This window comes from Lepidochelys kempii, chromosome 5 (assembly GCF_965140265.1).
Source record: "Lepidochelys kempii isolate rLepKem1 chromosome 5, rLepKem1.hap2, whole genome shotgun sequence".
In the NCBI taxonomy this organism is placed as follows: domain Eukaryota; kingdom Metazoa; phylum Chordata; order Testudines; family Cheloniidae; genus Lepidochelys; species Lepidochelys kempii.
Window position 1 is genome coordinate 108,663,676 of NC_133260.1, and position 17,665 is coordinate 108,681,340.

General features: G+C 40.8%; 1 protein-coding gene across 17 annotated transcripts in view; it reads right to left on the reverse strand.

The window, feature by feature from the left end:
* The window catches only part of MPDZ (multiple PDZ domain crumbs cell polarity complex component), a 134,224-nt gene that overhangs the window by 41,896 nt on the left and 74,663 nt on the right, over positions 1 to 17,665 (reverse strand). For 8 of the 17 annotated variants that reach the window (XM_073345394.1, XM_073345403.1, XM_073345400.1 and 5 more), the window contains 5 exons: positions 13,012 to 13,116; positions 10,594 to 10,689; positions 6,203 to 6,380; positions 2,555 to 2,665; positions 1,934 to 2,017 (listed from right to left, as the gene is read on the reverse strand). In XM_073345394.1, the coding sequence (XP_073201495.1) occupies positions 1,934 to 2,017; positions 2,555 to 2,665; positions 6,203 to 6,380; positions 10,594 to 10,689; positions 13,012 to 13,116 (574 nt within the window). The remainder of the gene's footprint in view (positions 1 to 1,933; positions 2,018 to 2,554; positions 2,666 to 6,202; positions 6,381 to 10,593; positions 10,690 to 13,011; positions 13,117 to 17,665) is intronic. The other 9 variants (XM_073345399.1, XM_073345397.1, XM_073345409.1 and 6 more) reach the window with 5 other exon arrangements.

The window sequence follows — 17,665 nt, forward strand, 5'->3', positions numbered from 1 at the left end:
ATAAATTCTACAAGGGAACCAGCTGCTATGCTGGCCAAAATTCTTTGCAGCTATGAGCCTAACACTTTTGGAAAACAGGCAGTGCAGTGCTTAGAAAGGAATACCCCTTGTACCCCAGTTACATAATCAAGACATGCTTAAGTAGTGGGTAAAAGGAAAAGTGCAAACTTTAGTACGGATAAAAGGAAAAAAGATAAAAAACAGTAGGAGAATTTTCGGGGGCGGGGAGGGGGGAAATACATCAAAAAATCACTGTTATCTGGGCCTGTCTGCACAGTGGAGTAATGAACCTTATGGGGGTGTGACTTCTGAACTGCACAAACATGTTGCACATTAATTGCTCCATATAGAGCCTGCTGGTGCACATCAAAGGTTCCCTACCACCCTCTGATGTACTAGCGGTGTGCACTGCTGCTCTGTATAGAAAAGCCCTTTATCTTACCGTGTAAAGAAATCTCTGAACTAGCCAAAACATTTGTTGTTTTTCAAAAAACACTTAAAATTGGAAAATGCATTGTTCAATATTCATATTCAGGCATCAGTTTACCAAATAAAATTGATCTAATTTGCCAGTGTAATGTTTCTTGGATCTACAGTATTTTACAGTTTGAAAGACAGAGCGATGTTAAGACAAGGGATCCATTGTGACAATGCCACTCACAAACTTGAGAGAGAACATTTTCCCTATGAGAAGAATTTCTGTTTACACATGCAATGTCTTCTAAGTACTATTTGTGAAATTAATGTTTCTATGTAACCATCAGATTTGCTGCCTGCATTAAGAGTTTAAACTATCTTGACAGAGTGTTATATAAATAAAATTAACATAACACACATTTTGTGCATAAATAATCAAGCTCTAGTAATAACACAGAAAATCAATCCCCAACCATTCATATTTGTGCCTCAAATATTTCTGACATAATGATATGTCAATGAAAAAACACTGGCTGCCCTGACTTCTATCCCATGCCACTGTGTTGAAGAAGTTATTGAGACTGTGCAAGGGGTAAATCAGGGCACTGTTTAGGGAATTACCTTCATGTAATCTAAAAATGATTGTTGTCAACAATACCATTGTGCAAGAAAGCACACTTGTACATAGCAAAACAAAAGGAACCACTAGCATAAAAATATTTAGTTATTTGAGCAAACAAAGCATTCAAAAAATGCATAAGGGTGAAGCCCTGCAATGTGGCTGGAGATACGCTCATCTCAATCGGTAATTCTTATTTAAAAATAAACAGAGCAGAGTCATTATGTAGCACAGATGTGGCGCATAACTGCTTGCATGGAGAACTACTAAATTTGTTTCCAGCAGACAACACAGCCCATTCATATTATCTGGGCCATACTCTAATCTCCATGTACAGTATCTTGAAGAATACAACGGTGGAAAATCTGACTCTCTTTTAACAGTCATTTTTAGCAGATGTGTTGTTGCACCATATTAAAGACTGTTATTGTTTGCATGCAGCTAGCTGTCTGGATGAGTACACATGAACGAAGACTGGAAATTCCCTCACAAGTTCTTACTATATGTACAGATGTAAGTTTCAAATGATTAAGATAGTAAAAAGAGTTGTTTTAAAAATTATATCACAAAGCATGTGTACAGTGAAAAGCATGTGCAATGCCTTGCTTTACATACGAAAGTATGGATATTTTAATAAACAGTCAATTTTAAAATACAGTAAAGCTAGTTGGGGGTAGAGAAACAGAACAAGTAGAACTGTAATTTTAAAAATTCCTGAAGGAACATTCATATATACACAAAAAGTCATCTGTGATGAAGTAAAAGCATCACTCTCATCCTAAAAATTCATTAAAACAACATCAATCTTGCCCATATCTTAGCAAATGCACAATACTCATTTTAGCAGCCTGAGTATCAATAGCCAACATTCAGGAAAGCTATTCCATGCAACGTTACCTGAGATGACTGACGATAAAATGGGTTAGTAGGTTTCTGCCCACTGAGAGCAGAGGTTGATGAAGAGCTATTGAGAGATTCTGGCTGGGAAACAAAAGTTATGAGACAACTAGTAAATAAACATGCAGATTACATAGACTCTACAATGAGGAAGTTTAGTTTCAGGTGATGCAAGCTACTATTTTAAAGCTTATTAGATTGTGTTTGCATTGTCCATGCAGTTTAATGAAGGAAAAATTATTTTTGTGTACCTCTAGGTCCTTTCATTAATGCTCACTTAATATAACAACAATTGTTGCCGTATATTTTGCATGCATTTGGACACAATATCAATCTCTAAGACTTGTTTTTAGATAGGCTCCCTCCTTTCTCCTCAACAATCAATCATTCTGGAGGCTTTTCAAAATACTTTGAAGCAAGCATACTATAGGAAAATTCCAAATCAATTTCATTCTAAATGGAAATAATATTTAAAAATCAAACCTTTGTTCCTATAATGCTCTGTTTGAGATGGAACCTGCAGGATTAAATATCTCCCCCCACCCCAAAAATAATATCAGCTTGGACATTTATTTAAACTATCCCTATTTTTTGTCTCTTTTTCACATTTAAGATGCTTACCCTTGATCTGTTTATAATGCTCTGTACCATAAAGACTACAGGGTTGCCTGCCTTCCGTATGGCTTCCACAGCTTGTTCATGGCTTGCATCTCTGAGGTCAATTCCATCCACCTGAAAATCGGAAGGCCTCAGCTTAACATTACACAAAACTTAAAGTATAATGAAGCAACTTCTAAGATTTTGATTTTGGATCGTCTATTGCAGCCTGAGCCAAAGGCCTGTGCACTCAGCAGAACGATCCCCACTGACTTCAACATACGTTGAATCAGGTCCTTAGGCACCAACAACGTACAGACTGGATTTTCAAAAGGCATCTAAGAGCTTATCTACATGGCACAGCAATGCACACTAGAGGGATGTGAATTCTAAAATGCATCAACATGCTATGCACTAACTGCCACACGTAGACACCACCGGTGCACACTAAAAGTTCCCTAGTGTATGTTAACTTAGGGTATGTCCACACTGGCAAGTTTCTGAGCAACAAGTGATACCACTTTTATTGAAGCTCTGGAATTAATAAACAATTCTCGCATGCTCACACTGTGCTCCTTGTGATGCTGGACCGCAGCCACATTAGCAGCTCTTGCAACGGCGAAGAGAACAGTGCATTGTGGTCGCTATCCCACTGTGGGACTGGCTGCAGGGTGCTTTGGGAAGGGTTTGCAATGCCCCAGGGGGCAGGCACAGCATCACATGATGCAGGTTTCCCAATCCCATTGTTCTATGGGCATCCTACTACAGGGTCAGCTGCTTTTCAACTGAAGCGGGGCGGGGAGGGCAGAGTGTGTGACAGGGAGTGTGTGTGTGTGTGTATGGAGTGGGGGGAGAGACTTTCTGCGCTGTAATGTCTTTACACTGCCAATACAGCGCTGGAACCTCTGCGCTTTAAGGCTTATGACTCTCGTCAAGGTGGGGTTTTTTGCAACACTCTAACTGAAGAGTTGCTGCGCACTAAGTGGCTTGACAGTGTGTACGCTTTGGGAGTTACACTGCAGAAAGCTGCTTTACTGTGCAGTAACTTGCCAGTGTAGACAAGGCCTTACTGTTGCTACATTAGACAAGTCCAAAGGGACACAGACACCCACCTTTAATTCTGGGAATTTTGGTGCCTATCACCCTTAGGCTCTTTTGAAATCCCAGCCATATAATTTAGGCTTTCAATATTCTAAAGGATTTTAAAACTGGCTATTCATCTGCTTCATTCAAGTTCCATGTCGATATTTTGTCCCAAAAGCCACGGTTATAGAATATGTAATAATATGAAAGCAATGTCAGAGTTTGCCAACAATTGCTTCCAGTCATTTATGGCTCAGAATCAGGGCTATTTATACCTACCTCACTGAGTCAATGTGAGGTTTAATTATATGATACTTACAAAGCATTTGAAGATCCCTGGTGGAGGAGGAGCATTATATAAGTGCAAAGTACTATTTTTTAATGTTAGACAATTTTTCCTTGTTACATTCCCCTCTGCCCCCCAAAACTAGTTTTAGCTCAGAATTGAAAAAATTTCTTCCTCCCTAAACAAAATATTTACAAAGGATGGCTAAGAACAATTCTTTGAGATGTAACATACTCTCTCTTTCGCTCTCCGTATAACATGTACTGATATGTTGATTAAAAAAAAGTTTATCTTGGTATCCAAGGAAAGTCCATGTTATGGTGAGGTTAGCATTAGAAAAGCATATTCATAATGGCTATGATAATAGCTAAAAGCCAAGATACAAGTGTTATTTGTTAGTAGTACTTGCATAAGAAGCCATATAGTGAGAGTTACTTCTGCCTCTTTAATTTCATAGGTTATCTGAGACTTAACCATCCAATGTAAAATAAAGAGAAGGAAAACCATTTAAGATAGCAGATTCTAAATCTATTAGGAAAAAAACAGTATTGTTATCACTCTATCACTTCCAATGACCGAAGTAGTGGCAGGTGCTAACTAGAGAGCAGAGCCAGGTTATGTTACAGTATAAGAAAGGGAAACTATACGTACATGTCCAGACATACATGGTCACTATATATATAGATAGATATATACGCACGCACACACACACACACTATGTCTACAGTCGTCTAGTTAACATGTGTATTCCCCCACATTCACTTCTGCAAGTTTCATTTTCTGGGACAGTCCATATGCTCATTAAAACCCAATGACTCACTTATATTGACCATTAATGGCATTTCTAGCCATTCTGCAAAGTAAAAGCAGTTCTCATCCTTGATATAACCAATGTGTTCATACATCAGAGACAGACCAAAACATTTAGGCCAACCTCAGCCATTACTGAATACTAGTCTATTTGTGCTATTATATAAAACCAATACCTAATAGAGCTCTGCACTGGTGCTTAGATAGGAGGTCATATAAGTGCCTGGATGAAGCTGTAACTTTTTATTATGTAAGTGCTTATTTATACAATATGTTATAAATGGGTCCTCTCCAGCCCAAATTCCACCTTCATACCTGTTGGCCAATGCTTTGAAGCTCTGCAGTCTTCTCTGGCTGTTCACTGTAGAAGCTTTTCTGATGCCCTGCATCTCTGTCCTATATACTGTCCATGTAATTCCAGTTTAAACATTACCCACTTAAAACCACCCTACCTGAGAGGCAGAATCACAGACTCTGCCATCTGGGTTGCCATGTACTTAAAGAATGGCAGCCAGGGTCCAGACGTCATAAAGAATAGTGCATTTCCTAACAACCTAAGATACGGGGTGGAGTATTAACTGACAGCCAACTGAAAAACAGTTTTAGAAAGAATGTCGCTTAATCTTGGCTGCCAACTTTGCTCCAAAGCTGAACCAGGGTGGAGTGAAGGTGAGGGCATCATCCCTGCAAAGACGGCAAAAAGGGGATCAGTGTTCAGGAGAAAAAAGTCTCCCCCTAACCTAGCTGCAGGGGTGGAAAAGTTTCTCTGTGTCCCACAAGTTTGGCTCTAACCCCCTCTCTGTTAGCAGCTAAGCAGAGCTTTATGTACTCCCACCCGGACACGGAGACTAAGTGGAGATGAAAGACAGGGTCTGGATAAGCGCTAACATGCAGGTAAGTGGGATGTCTATTTGCAGTTCTCCTCCTCTTTATGGCCATCTCTTTAACTACCCTATGCAGCTGCATGAAACATGGTAATCTTTCTCCTGAATCAGCTGGTCTAAATAGGGGCTAGGATCCAGGACCTTGTGCATCCCTGTGTTACTCTGAAGACTATGTACATCTGAGGCTGTATGTAAGCCTGAGGCCCTTTGCATGTAAAACACACACATGATAGGACTATGGTTATAATGCAGTAACTACATTTGGTATACCACGTGGTAAAACTCTTAAGGGCTGCCAGTAATGCGGACAGTAATGGAGACATTGGAGGGGTCCGGTACTCATAGGGCTACCTACATTCCATTGTGATGGTGGTGGTGGTTTTATATTCAGAAATATTTAAATAAAAAAGTGATAACTGTACGCCATGTAGGCCCTGGGTTTGTAGGCACAAAATCTAGTTGCTGGCCCTGTACCATGATGGCTGATGAGAAAAAAAAAATCACAATCTCTTGCTTTGCCATAACAAAATTATGTCCACAAGCAGACATTTGCAAGGTTGATGTATATACATGTGAAAAATTAAAGCACATTATAAGTTTGCATGGTACCTCCACTATTCTATCTCCAGTTTTTAAAGTTCCATTTTTGCCAGCGGGGCTGTCTTCCAGAATGTGTTTGATAAAGATTCCCCTCATCACTTCACCATTGCTCAGCCGACTCCCCATCCCTCGTCCACCGACGATGCTGATTCCCAACGACTTGCTAGGTTCTCTCCAAAGCTCAACCCTACAATGACAAAAAAACCAAAAAGGAATGCATTGTATCTACATCACAGCCTCTCGTCTATAAATTCCAAAGGCCTGTCATTTGTACAATTCTATGGAACATATCTGAGAAAAATTCTTCCTTGGATGTTTTCATGCCTTTCTAGGACAGTGGGTTGGGAATGACCAACAAGTCTATTTAGTGTCTAACTTTTGTCTACTGCCCTCCATTTATTTTGGGCTTCTAGCTAACCCTCGTATATCCTATGTGAGCTACAGCAAGAATAACATTCTGAAACTGCAAAACCACCTGAACAACATCCTATATAGCAAACAGGGAAAGATTAAGAATGAGCTCTCAAAACTGGATACTCATAAAAAACCAACCTTCCACAAAAAACTTCCTCATGGATAGATTTTACAAAATCTAGACAAGCCATTTACAACACACACTTTGCTTCTCTACAAAGGAAAAAGGACACTAAACTATCTAAACTACTACATGCCACAAGGAGCCATAACAGTGGTTCCCTTAACCCACCCAACAATATTGTTAATCTTTCCAACTATACTCTTAGCCCGTCAGAAGAGTCTGTCCTATCTCGGGGCCTCTCCTTTTGTCCCTCCAGGCCCACAAACATGATACAGTTCTGTGGTGACCTAGAATTCTACTTTCGACTTCTCCGACTCAAAGAATATTTCCAACACACCTCTGAACAACATACTAACCCACAGAATCCTTCCTACCAACACCACAAAAAGAAGGATTCTGCGTGGACTCCTCCTGAAGGTCGAAACAATAGACTGGACTTCTACATAGATTGCTTCCGTTGACGTGCACAGGCTGAAATTGTGGAAAACCAGCATCACTTGCCCCATAACCTCAGCCGTTCTGAACACGATGCCATCCACAGCCTCAGGAACAACTCTGACATCATAATCAAAAAGGTTGACAAAGGAGGTGCTGTCGTCATAATGAATAAGTTGGAATGTGAACAAGAGGCTGCTAGGCAGCTCTCTAACTCTATATTCTACAAGCCATTATCCTCTGATCCCACTGAGGATTACCAAAAGAAACTATACCATCTGCTCAAGAAACTCCCTGAAAAAGCACAGGAACAGATCTGTGTAGACACATGCCCAGAACCCTGACCAGGGGTATTCTATCTGCTACCCAAGATCCATAAACCTGGGAATCCTGGACACCCCATCCTCTCAGGCATTGGCACCCTGACAGCAGGATTGTCTGGCTATGCGGACTCTCTCCTCAGGCCCTACGCTACCAGCACTCCCTGCCATCTTTGAGACACCACTGACTTTCTGAGGAAACTACAATCCATCGGTGATCTTCCAGAAAACACCCTCCTGGCCACTATGGATGCCCTCTACACCAACATTCCACACAAAGATGGACTACAGGCCATCAGGATCAGTATCCCCGATAATGTCACGGCAAACCTGGTGGCTGACCTTTGTGACTTTGTCCTCACCCATAACTATTTCACATTTGGGGACAATATATACCTTCAAGTCAGCGGCACTGCTATGGGTACCCGCATGGCCCCACAGTATGCTAACATTTTTGTGGCTGACTTAGAACACCGCTTCCTCAGCTCTCATCCCCTAATGCCCCTACTCTACTTGCGCTACACTAATGACATCTTCATCATCTGGACCCATGGAAAAGAAGCCTTTGAGGAATTCCACCAGGATTTCAACAATTTCCATCCCACCATCAACCTCAGCCTAGACCAATCCACACAAGTGGATTGACCTCAGCCTAGACCAATCCACACATTTCCTGGCCACTACTGTGCTAATAAGCAATGGTCACATGAACACCACCCTATACTGGAAACCTACTGACCACCTACATGCCTCCAGCTTCCATCCAGGACACACCACACGATCCATTGTCTACAGCCAAGCTCTACGATACAACCTTATTTGCTCCAATCCCTCAGACAGAGACAAACACCTAGAAGATCTCCATCAAGCATTCTTAAAACTACAATACCCACCTGCTGAAGTGAAAAAAACAGATTGACAGAGCCAGAACTGTACCCAGAAGTCACCTACTACAGGACAGGCCCAACAAAGAAAATAACAGAATGCCACTGTCACCTTCAGCCCCCGACTAAAACATCTCCCACGCATCATCAAGGATCTACAACCTATCCTGAGGGACAACCCATCACTCTCACAGATCTTGGGAGACAGGCCAGTCCTCGCTTACAGACAGCCCCCCAACCTGAAGCAAATACTCATCAGCAACCACACACCACACAACAAAAACACTAACCCAGGAACCTATCCTTGCAACAAAGCCCGATGCCAACTTTGTCCACATATTTATTCAAGTGACACCATCACAGGACCTAATCACATTAGCCACACCATCAGGGGCTCGTTCACCTGCACATCTACCAATGTGATATATGTCATCATGTGCCAGCAATGCCCCTCTGCCATGTACATTGGCCAAACCGGACAGTCTCTACGCTAAAGAATAAATGGACACAAATCATAGAATCATAGAATATCAGGGTTGGAAGGGACCTCAGGAGGTCATCTAGTCCAACCCCCTGCTCAAAAGCAGGACCCATCCCCAATTAAATCATCCCAGCCAGGGCTTTGTCAAGCCTGACCTTAAAAACTTCTAAGGAAGGAGATTCCACCACCTCCCTAGGCAACGCATTCCAGTGTTTCACCACCCTCCTAGTGAAAAAGTTTTTCCTAATATCCAACCTAAACCTCCCCCACTGTAACTTGAGACCATTACTCCTTGTCCTGTCCTCTTCCACCACTGAGAATAGTCTAGAACCATCCTCTCTGGAACTACCTCTCAGGTAGTTGAAAGCAGCTATCAAATCCCCCCTCATTCTTCTCTTCTGCAGACTAAACAATCCCAGTTCCCTCAGCCTCTCCTCATAACTCATGTGTTCCAGACCCCTAATCATTTTTGTTGCCCTTCGCTGGACTCTCTCCAATTTATCCACATCCTTCTTGTAGTGTGGGGCCCAAAACTGGACACAGTACTCCAGATGAAGCCTCACCAATGTTGAATAGAGGGGGACGATCACGTCCCTCGATCTGCTCGCTATGCCCCTACTTATACATCCCAAAATGCCATTGGCCTTCTTGGCAACAAGGGCACACTGCTGACTCATATCCAGTTTCTCGTCCACTGTCACCCCTAGGTCCTTTTCCGCAGAACTGCTGCCTAGCCATTCGGTCCCTAGTCTGTAGCTGTGCATTGGGTTCTTCCGTCCTAAGTGCAGGACCCTGCACTTATCCTTATTGAACCTCATCAGATTTCTTTTGGCCCAATCCTCCAATTTGTCTAGGTCCCTCTGTATCCTATCCCTGCCCTCCAGCGTATCTACCACTCCTCCCTGACATCAGGAATCATAACATTCAAAAACCGGTAGGAGAACACTTCAACCTCTGTGGCCACTCAGTAAAAGATTTAAGGGTGGCAATTTTGCAACAGAAAAGCTTCAAAAACAGACTCCAACGAGAAACTGCTGAGCTTGAATTAATATGCGAACTAGATACCATTAACTTGGGTTTGAACAGAGATTGGGAGTGGCTGGGTCATTACACATATTGAGTCTATTTCCTTAAGTTAAGTATCCTCACACCTTCTTGTCGTGAACTGTCTAAATGGGCCATCTTGATTATCACTACAAAAGTTTTTTTCTCCTGCTGATAATAGCTCATCTTAACTAATTAGCCTCTCTCAGTTTGTATGGTAACTTCCAACTTATCTGTATGTATACATATATCTTATTATATGTTCCATTCTATGCATCCAATGAAGTGGGCTGTAGCCCACGAAAGCTTGTGCTCTAATAAATTTGTTTGTTTCTAAGGTGCCACAAGTACTCCTGCTCTTTTTATAATTGGAAGGCTACCTCCAAGAACTTGGATATCATCCCACTCATATATGTGAAGAGTTAATTTTGTAGTCCCCTGGCTTAGGTTTATCAGTGCAAATTAAATTTAAAACTAATCTTCCCAGGCACTCAGCACACAAGTTGGATCACAGGGATTTAGGCTGACTACAGTAAAAATAAATATGCCCTATTTGTGTTATGCATAGATATAAACGCTACACTATTTTGACTGCTTCCTTATTTACTTTACAGTATTGGAAAGGATCCACTATAGTTCCAATTTCAATACACCGATGTTTATGAGAGAGTGTCATTCAACTGGGAATCCATACTCACCGTCTGGGCTGGTTCCAGTGACTGTAAGCTGCATTCTGAAGTTCGCTTTCTTCTCCCTCCCCCTCTTCACGTTCAGGTAGTTCTGGAATTTCTCTGCTAATAAATAAGAGCAAACAAAGTACATTTAAAATCCTAATAAAGTCCCAGGTGTCGTTATGCAACGAACACCAAACGGATCTAATGGACAGAATGAGAATTTTTACAGATTATGGAGGTAGCCGTGCTTTTACACGAGAAAATAGCGAGTAAAAAAGTGCTTTAGTATCTAGCACATTTCTAAGTGTTCCCCTTATATTGTAAGAAAGATTTTAAATTCTTATGGTACAGCTGTGAACCATCTGGAGTCACCACCCTCCCAGTAAGCTTCTGATATAATATATCCTGTGTTTAGGAATTCCTGTTCCACTCTCTTCAATTAAGCTTTCACCAATGACAACCACAGAGTAGAATACTCTGCATTTCTAAATGGGAGTGGAGCCAAAATTTAAACAAATTGAAGTTTAGTTTCCAAAGGGAAAAAAAATAACAGCTATAATTTTCAAAAGTGATAAGTGGTTTTGGTACCCAACTTGAAACACTCTGAAGGTGATCTGCACCCTCTCTCTCTCTGAAAATCAGGTTTCTTTAAAGTGTCTCAAGCTGAGATGGAGGTATGCAGTATTGTTAGTCACTTTTGAAAATCCTGGCCAATAATTCTAATGATTTTCTGAGGCCTAGGAGAATGCTGAGAAAAGTTCATTCTGTGACTGGAAATTCACATCTAATTGTTGCAACATACATTCTAGATGGAACAGAAATGTCATTTTCAAATTTTGGAAGAGTACAGCTAATGAGACATAATATTTGAATTTTTTTCTGAAACCCCCCTCCCCATCCCCTATAACTGCTTGATTTCACAGACTATTCCCATTGTCTCACAAATCTGACAATGTTGAAATATCAGTATTTTTTCAGTATTTTGTTGCTTTAAAAAACTATTTAATTAATGAAGCGTATTCCCAACCAATATTTACATACACACCATCTTCTAATTCAGTGAGAGGCCTACAAAGGGATGAAGTTAACTAGAATAGGATATAAATGGTGTATATTCACCTCTTTCAGACACACATATATTAGCCTTACAAAAATGTAATGGAAAACTTCTAGCCAGGCACAAAAATCTACTTATAGAATCACAGAATATTAGGGTTGGAATGGAACTCAGGAGGTCATCTAGTCCAACCCCCTGCTCAAAGCAGGACTAATCCCCAACTAAATCATCCCAGCCAGGGCTTTGTCAAGCCTGACCTTAAAAACCTCTAAGGAAGGAGATTCCACCACCTCCCTAGGTAACCCATTCCAGTGCTTCACCACCTTCCGAGTGAAATAGTGTTTCCTAATATCCAACCTAAACCTCCCCCACTGCAACTCTGTCACCTGCTACCACAGAGAACAGTCTAGATCCATCCTCTTTGGAACCCCCTTTCAGGTAGTTGAAATTAGCTATCAAATCCCCCCTCATTCTTCTCTTCTGCAGACTAAGTAATCCCAGTTCCCTCAGTCTCTCCTCATAAGTCATATGCTCCAGCCCCCTAATAATTTTTGTTGCCCTCTGCTGGACGCTTTATAATTTTTCCACATCCTTCTTGTAGTGTGGGGCCCAAAACTGGACACAGTACTCCAGATGAGGCCTCACCAATGCCGAATAGAGGGGAACGATCACGTCCCTCGATCTGCTGGCAATGCCCCTACTTATACAGCCCAAAATGCCATTGGCCTTCTTGGCAACAAGGGCACACTGTTGACTCATATCCAACTTCTTGTCCACTGTAACCCCTAGGTCCTTTTCTGCAGAACTGCTGCCTAGCCACTCATTCCCTAGTCTGTAGCAGTGCATGAGATTCTTCCATCCTAAGTGCAGGACTCTGCACTTATCCTTGTTGAACCTTATCAAATTTCTTTTGGCCCAATTCTTTAATTTGTCTAGGTCCCTCTGTATCCTATCCCTACTCTCCAGCGTATTTTACCACTCCTCCCAGTTTAGTGTCATCTGCAAACTTGCTGAGGGTGCAATCCACACCATCCTCCATATTAATATTAATGAAGATATTGAACAAAACCAGCCCCAGGACCGACCCTTGGGGCACTCCACTCGACACTGGCTGCCAACTAGACATGGAGCCGTTGATCACTATCTGTTGAGCCCGATGATCTAGCCAGGTTTCTATCCACTTTACAGTCCATTCATCCAGTCCATACTTCTTTAAACTTGCCGGCAAGAATACTGGAAGAGTGCTTTACTTGCCAGTGCTTTACCATAATGATAAAGAAAAAATATTGATATGAGCAAAAGTCTGCAATACTGATGTCCATGCATGGGAAGAGTTAAAGCAAAGAGCCCTTACAGTAGGATAATAGGAGAACATATTGATTCACCTTACAGTGTGTGCAGAAAAGAGATTGAGTGGTATTGTATCTTCTGGTTGTTGTCCCAAACTGGCTTTGTACTCTTCCAAATGTTCTGCTGGCACATATATAATCCTGCAATAAAACACAAAACAAAACACACAAAAGCAAAACAGAAGTCATGGGTCATGCCTCAGGTAACCTAAGGAAACGCTGAGTGATAGCCTTTTCAGACCATTTTAAGCATCAATTGATGTGAAACAGATAGCCCAGGTACAAGGAAGGATGATTTGCAACTATGCAAACCATATCCCTAATTAAGCAGTCACATTACTACGCATCTGTAGTCATGTTAGCGCCTGTCCACTTCACCAAGCTATCTGGTGCTCATCACACCATTTTTCATTTCTAATACTGGAAATGTACAGTTCAGTCGTGGCAAAGATTGTCCTGCTGAAGGACTGGTTTACAACAAAAAGCCCTTGGCATCAACATGCTGAAGAACATGACTGGTGCGCAGCAGCACTACTGTCCCTTTCTGGAAGCTTGTTTACACACATTTTACAGTAGCTTTTATGATTTCCATCAAGGTTTGATTTTTGTTCTCCACAGTTCCTGTGAAGATAGATGCAATAGATAGATAGGTAGATGCAATAACAGCCATGAGGGTGATGCATACACAGAGTAAGAAGCCTGAACAACACATCATCAGCAAAACAGTAGAGGGGAAGGGAGTGCAGAAAAATAATATTGGTTCCTCGTTTTTCAGCCAGTGCTAATGACAATGGTGTCTTTATGGTGGCAGGGAGGAGTCCAAAAGGCCCTTCAGCATTCTTACCAATTAAAAGAATGGATCATTCCAATATAGTCAAACAGGAGAATGATGCTGATAGAACATTCTTTGCAGCTGGGTATTTGAGAACAGTTCCAAAGAATATGACAAGAACCTAAATAACCTGGGGAATCACAGTGTCTTTCCCCATTTTTTCCCCAAAAACTCTTAAAAGTTCCAGAAAACAAAAATCTTTTGGTCCAGCTCTTGTCCTGCACTGGAAGAAAACTTACTAGTTTCAAACTGAGGTCTACCCTGCCAATCATCTGGTTGTGGAAAAGGCAAGGCAATTTATTCTCCCACAGAATGGGCATGGAGACAAGCCTGGCAAATGCACAGACATCCCAAGTTCCATGAGAAGGGAAATCCTGCAACACTCAGTGTATCTGTACAGGCCTGGGGTATTTGCATAGAAGCCCAATTCCTTTTCACTACTCCACAAAAGTATCCCTTATCTTGTGCTCCAATTTGTTTTCAACTGCACATGATAAGGGAGTAAAGGGAAGAGCACGTAGAAGGAACTTACATAAAACAATGCTGTCAACCTACAGCTTTGGGGTATAAAATTGATGGCAAAGAAAAGCCCCCTCCACTGTCCCTGACAAGGCATGCACCACTCCCCACCACACAATTAAAGTGTCTCAAAAATGCACAAGGGGCTTCCACTGAGGAAGGGAGAAATAATGCCTCTTCTACTCAATCCTCTCTAATAAAATAGTTTCCCTTTGGCTGAAATTCCAGGTTTTCCCACCCTCCATGTTGTTTGGTTTTCTTTCCTAAGACCTATTATAGCCTTTTGTGCCTGGGCCATCATGAAAATGCCCCCATTCAAACACTAGTGCCAATTACTGAGTGCTTTTCAGTTCTGAAACACAAAATGCCAATACAAAACTTTCAGAGCAATGCCACAGCCTGCTACTTGCATTTCCTCAAGAGTAGGACATCAATAGGAATCTTAGTTTTATATGATAAAAAAAAAACTCTGATAATAAACAACATAAAAATCTGCATTTTTCCACGATTAAAATGAAATGCTGAACTTTTTCATTTCCCTAGTCACAATACATACAGGTATCACTTGAACACAATGTTTTATTGACAGTAGAACCCTGTTTATCGGAGCCGCCATTATTTGGCTCTCCATATTAACTGAATCACGAGCCACCCAGAGCTGAGGTGGAGGCTGGCTGCCCAACCCCAAAGCTGCTGTCAGCCCCAGGCAGGTGGTAGCATAGTTAATACAGAGAGACAGATATGGAGGCTCAGATAAATGGAGTTCTACCGTATATGTTTTTATTTTTTCACAAAATGTAAAAACTAAAGATTCTCACAAATATTTTTCCATGGCAAACAGATTTCTAGGATTCTTGTACATCACTAATGGACATACACTAGTACAACACATTTATATTATCAGGCCTAGGTTCTGAAATGGAAAAAAAAAGACCAAATCAAACTTTTCATAAAACTATTTTGCAAAGTTCCCTTTGTTTCTCCACATTTTACAATAAGTTCCCTTGTCACTCAACCTCACCTCTCCAGCTGTGAGTGTCATAAATGGGAACAAAGAGTTAGAGCTGCTCTGACATAGCAACTCAACTACTACTTTTGCAGGCTAGCTCATAAGAATTCCTACCATTATAAAAGCCATGAAAACATTAAAATGTCATTTAAACAAGAGAAAAGCATCTATTGATCTAATTATTTCCACCCTTCACTCAAATTAATCAAATTTCACCTTAATACAAATGCAGACATAAACAGCAAACCATAATAAAGTATTTTTAAAAAAAGTGTCTGCTATAAAGAATTCAGGACCATAAACAGCCCTGAGGCTGCTCTAAATTGTGCTTGCAGGTGGTCTGACCCCCAGGGTCATGAGACTGCCATGGTGATATAATTCCACCTTTGTCTCCCCTAGAGTCTTCCACCAAGAGCTCATCCATACCCAAGAATCAGGACCTAAAAGACCAGATTAAAAAGAAAAAAAAACAACAGTGTATTGTTTCAAGGGATCACATCCACAAAAGTCTCACAAGTGTCTTATCTTAATCATTATGTTTGCAAATGTGAACATGGTAAACCAGACTTCCTAATTAATTCCATTATAATGTTTTATATAAACAATATGGTCCAAAATTTTGCCCTGAGATAGGCACATAGCTTCCTACTGATTTAAATCAGTGGAAGCTATTCTCATGTGTCTGAAGAAAGAACTGGACCCAACAGTTCATGTTTTACCTATCCTCTGTCTACAGTAAATATACCAAAGCAAACACATAATTTGAATGCACTTAGCACTTAAATAAATACAGTACAACCTTGCTAATTTGAATTGCCCTAATCCACACACCCTATCATTTGCACACAAAACCTGCCTCTCTCTTCTCACTTCTCAGCTAAGATTTGACAGAGGTGTCCATTTGTGAATTTGTTTTTTATGTAGCCAATTATAAAGGCTTCAGCTATTTTACAAAATATGCTACAGAATATTTGGTAGTACACCAGAAAGTATCAGCATGAATAAAAAAGGAAGTTATGCTTGTCATACATGAAGTTGTATTCTGTGTGGGGAGGTTACTGCGATTAGCAAGTCAACAATTTCCAAAATTCAGTCATCTGTAATCAACTCCCCAGTCATTCCTGCAATTAGCTAGGTTCTACTGTAACGTTAGTACCATTTAGAATTCTCCCCCCTTTCTCCCTATATTTACACCATGTTACTCAAATGAAATGATAGAACTAGATCTAGTGGAATAACCAAAATTGTAGGGAGGTAGGCTCTGCATGAGAGCATACAGTACAATGCCCTAACAAAGGAAAACTGTTAAAAGCCCTCTTTTATTGGGGCTGCTCTCTTTGGGACAGACTTTAGGCTAGTCTCTGCAAGATGTTGACTGCCATCTTCAGTGAGAGCTGGGGGCACTCAGTGCCTCCAGGAATTGCTCAGTACCTTGAATGATCAAATCATCGGTGACCAGGGGCCTAGGACTCTGAAGGTTCCCAGGCATTGGGCCACTGGAACACTGTGGTTCTTAGTGCTGAGAGACAGAAATAAAGATAACATTGTTCTACTCCAACATTGAAAAGGCTCATCCATAGGAGAAACTGACACCAGCTTTAAAACTTACTCCAAAATGTGGTCAGGAAAAAGGACGGAGAAGTGTAACAAACTGCTGGGGGGGAGGGGATTGAGGAGATAGGGAGGACATACAAATCAGAGAAACAAGGGTAAATGAGTGAATTATAGTTGCATTGTATTTCTGATCTGTAAGAGGTTAAAATGTCAAAGTTTAATAACTTCCTCTCCTTTATAACAGTCAGTTTTATATTGAAAATGTTGCTATTTCCTTTCTGATGAGATGTAAAAAAAAATGTTTTAACATATACTTTGCAAAGAAAGCAGTGACAATGGAAACACCAAATGGTGTAGATATAAAAACATTTCGTAAACACAACACCGCATGCAGTACAAAAGGAACATTCATTGCATGCTTGGTCAAACAGCCACACAAAAACCTTTAAACACAAAGAGAGGAAACAAACTGAGTAACGAAGTAGGTACACATTCAGGACAAGTTACTGGAGTCAACATACAGTTTACTTTACCAAACCTTTAGTTTACCAAACCTTTTTGTTACATGTGGAGAAAATAAAACATTAGTGCCAAAGAAAATATGACACTGAGATTAATCCAGATATCAGTACATCTACATATGTATCAATTCCCATGATTGTTCTCTTACACACAAGCTATTAGGATACATTCTATATGGATAATACGACTGAAATAAAATAAAGTAAAAATCAGCAATTTTTCAGAAACCAGTGTTTTTAATACAGTCTGAGGAA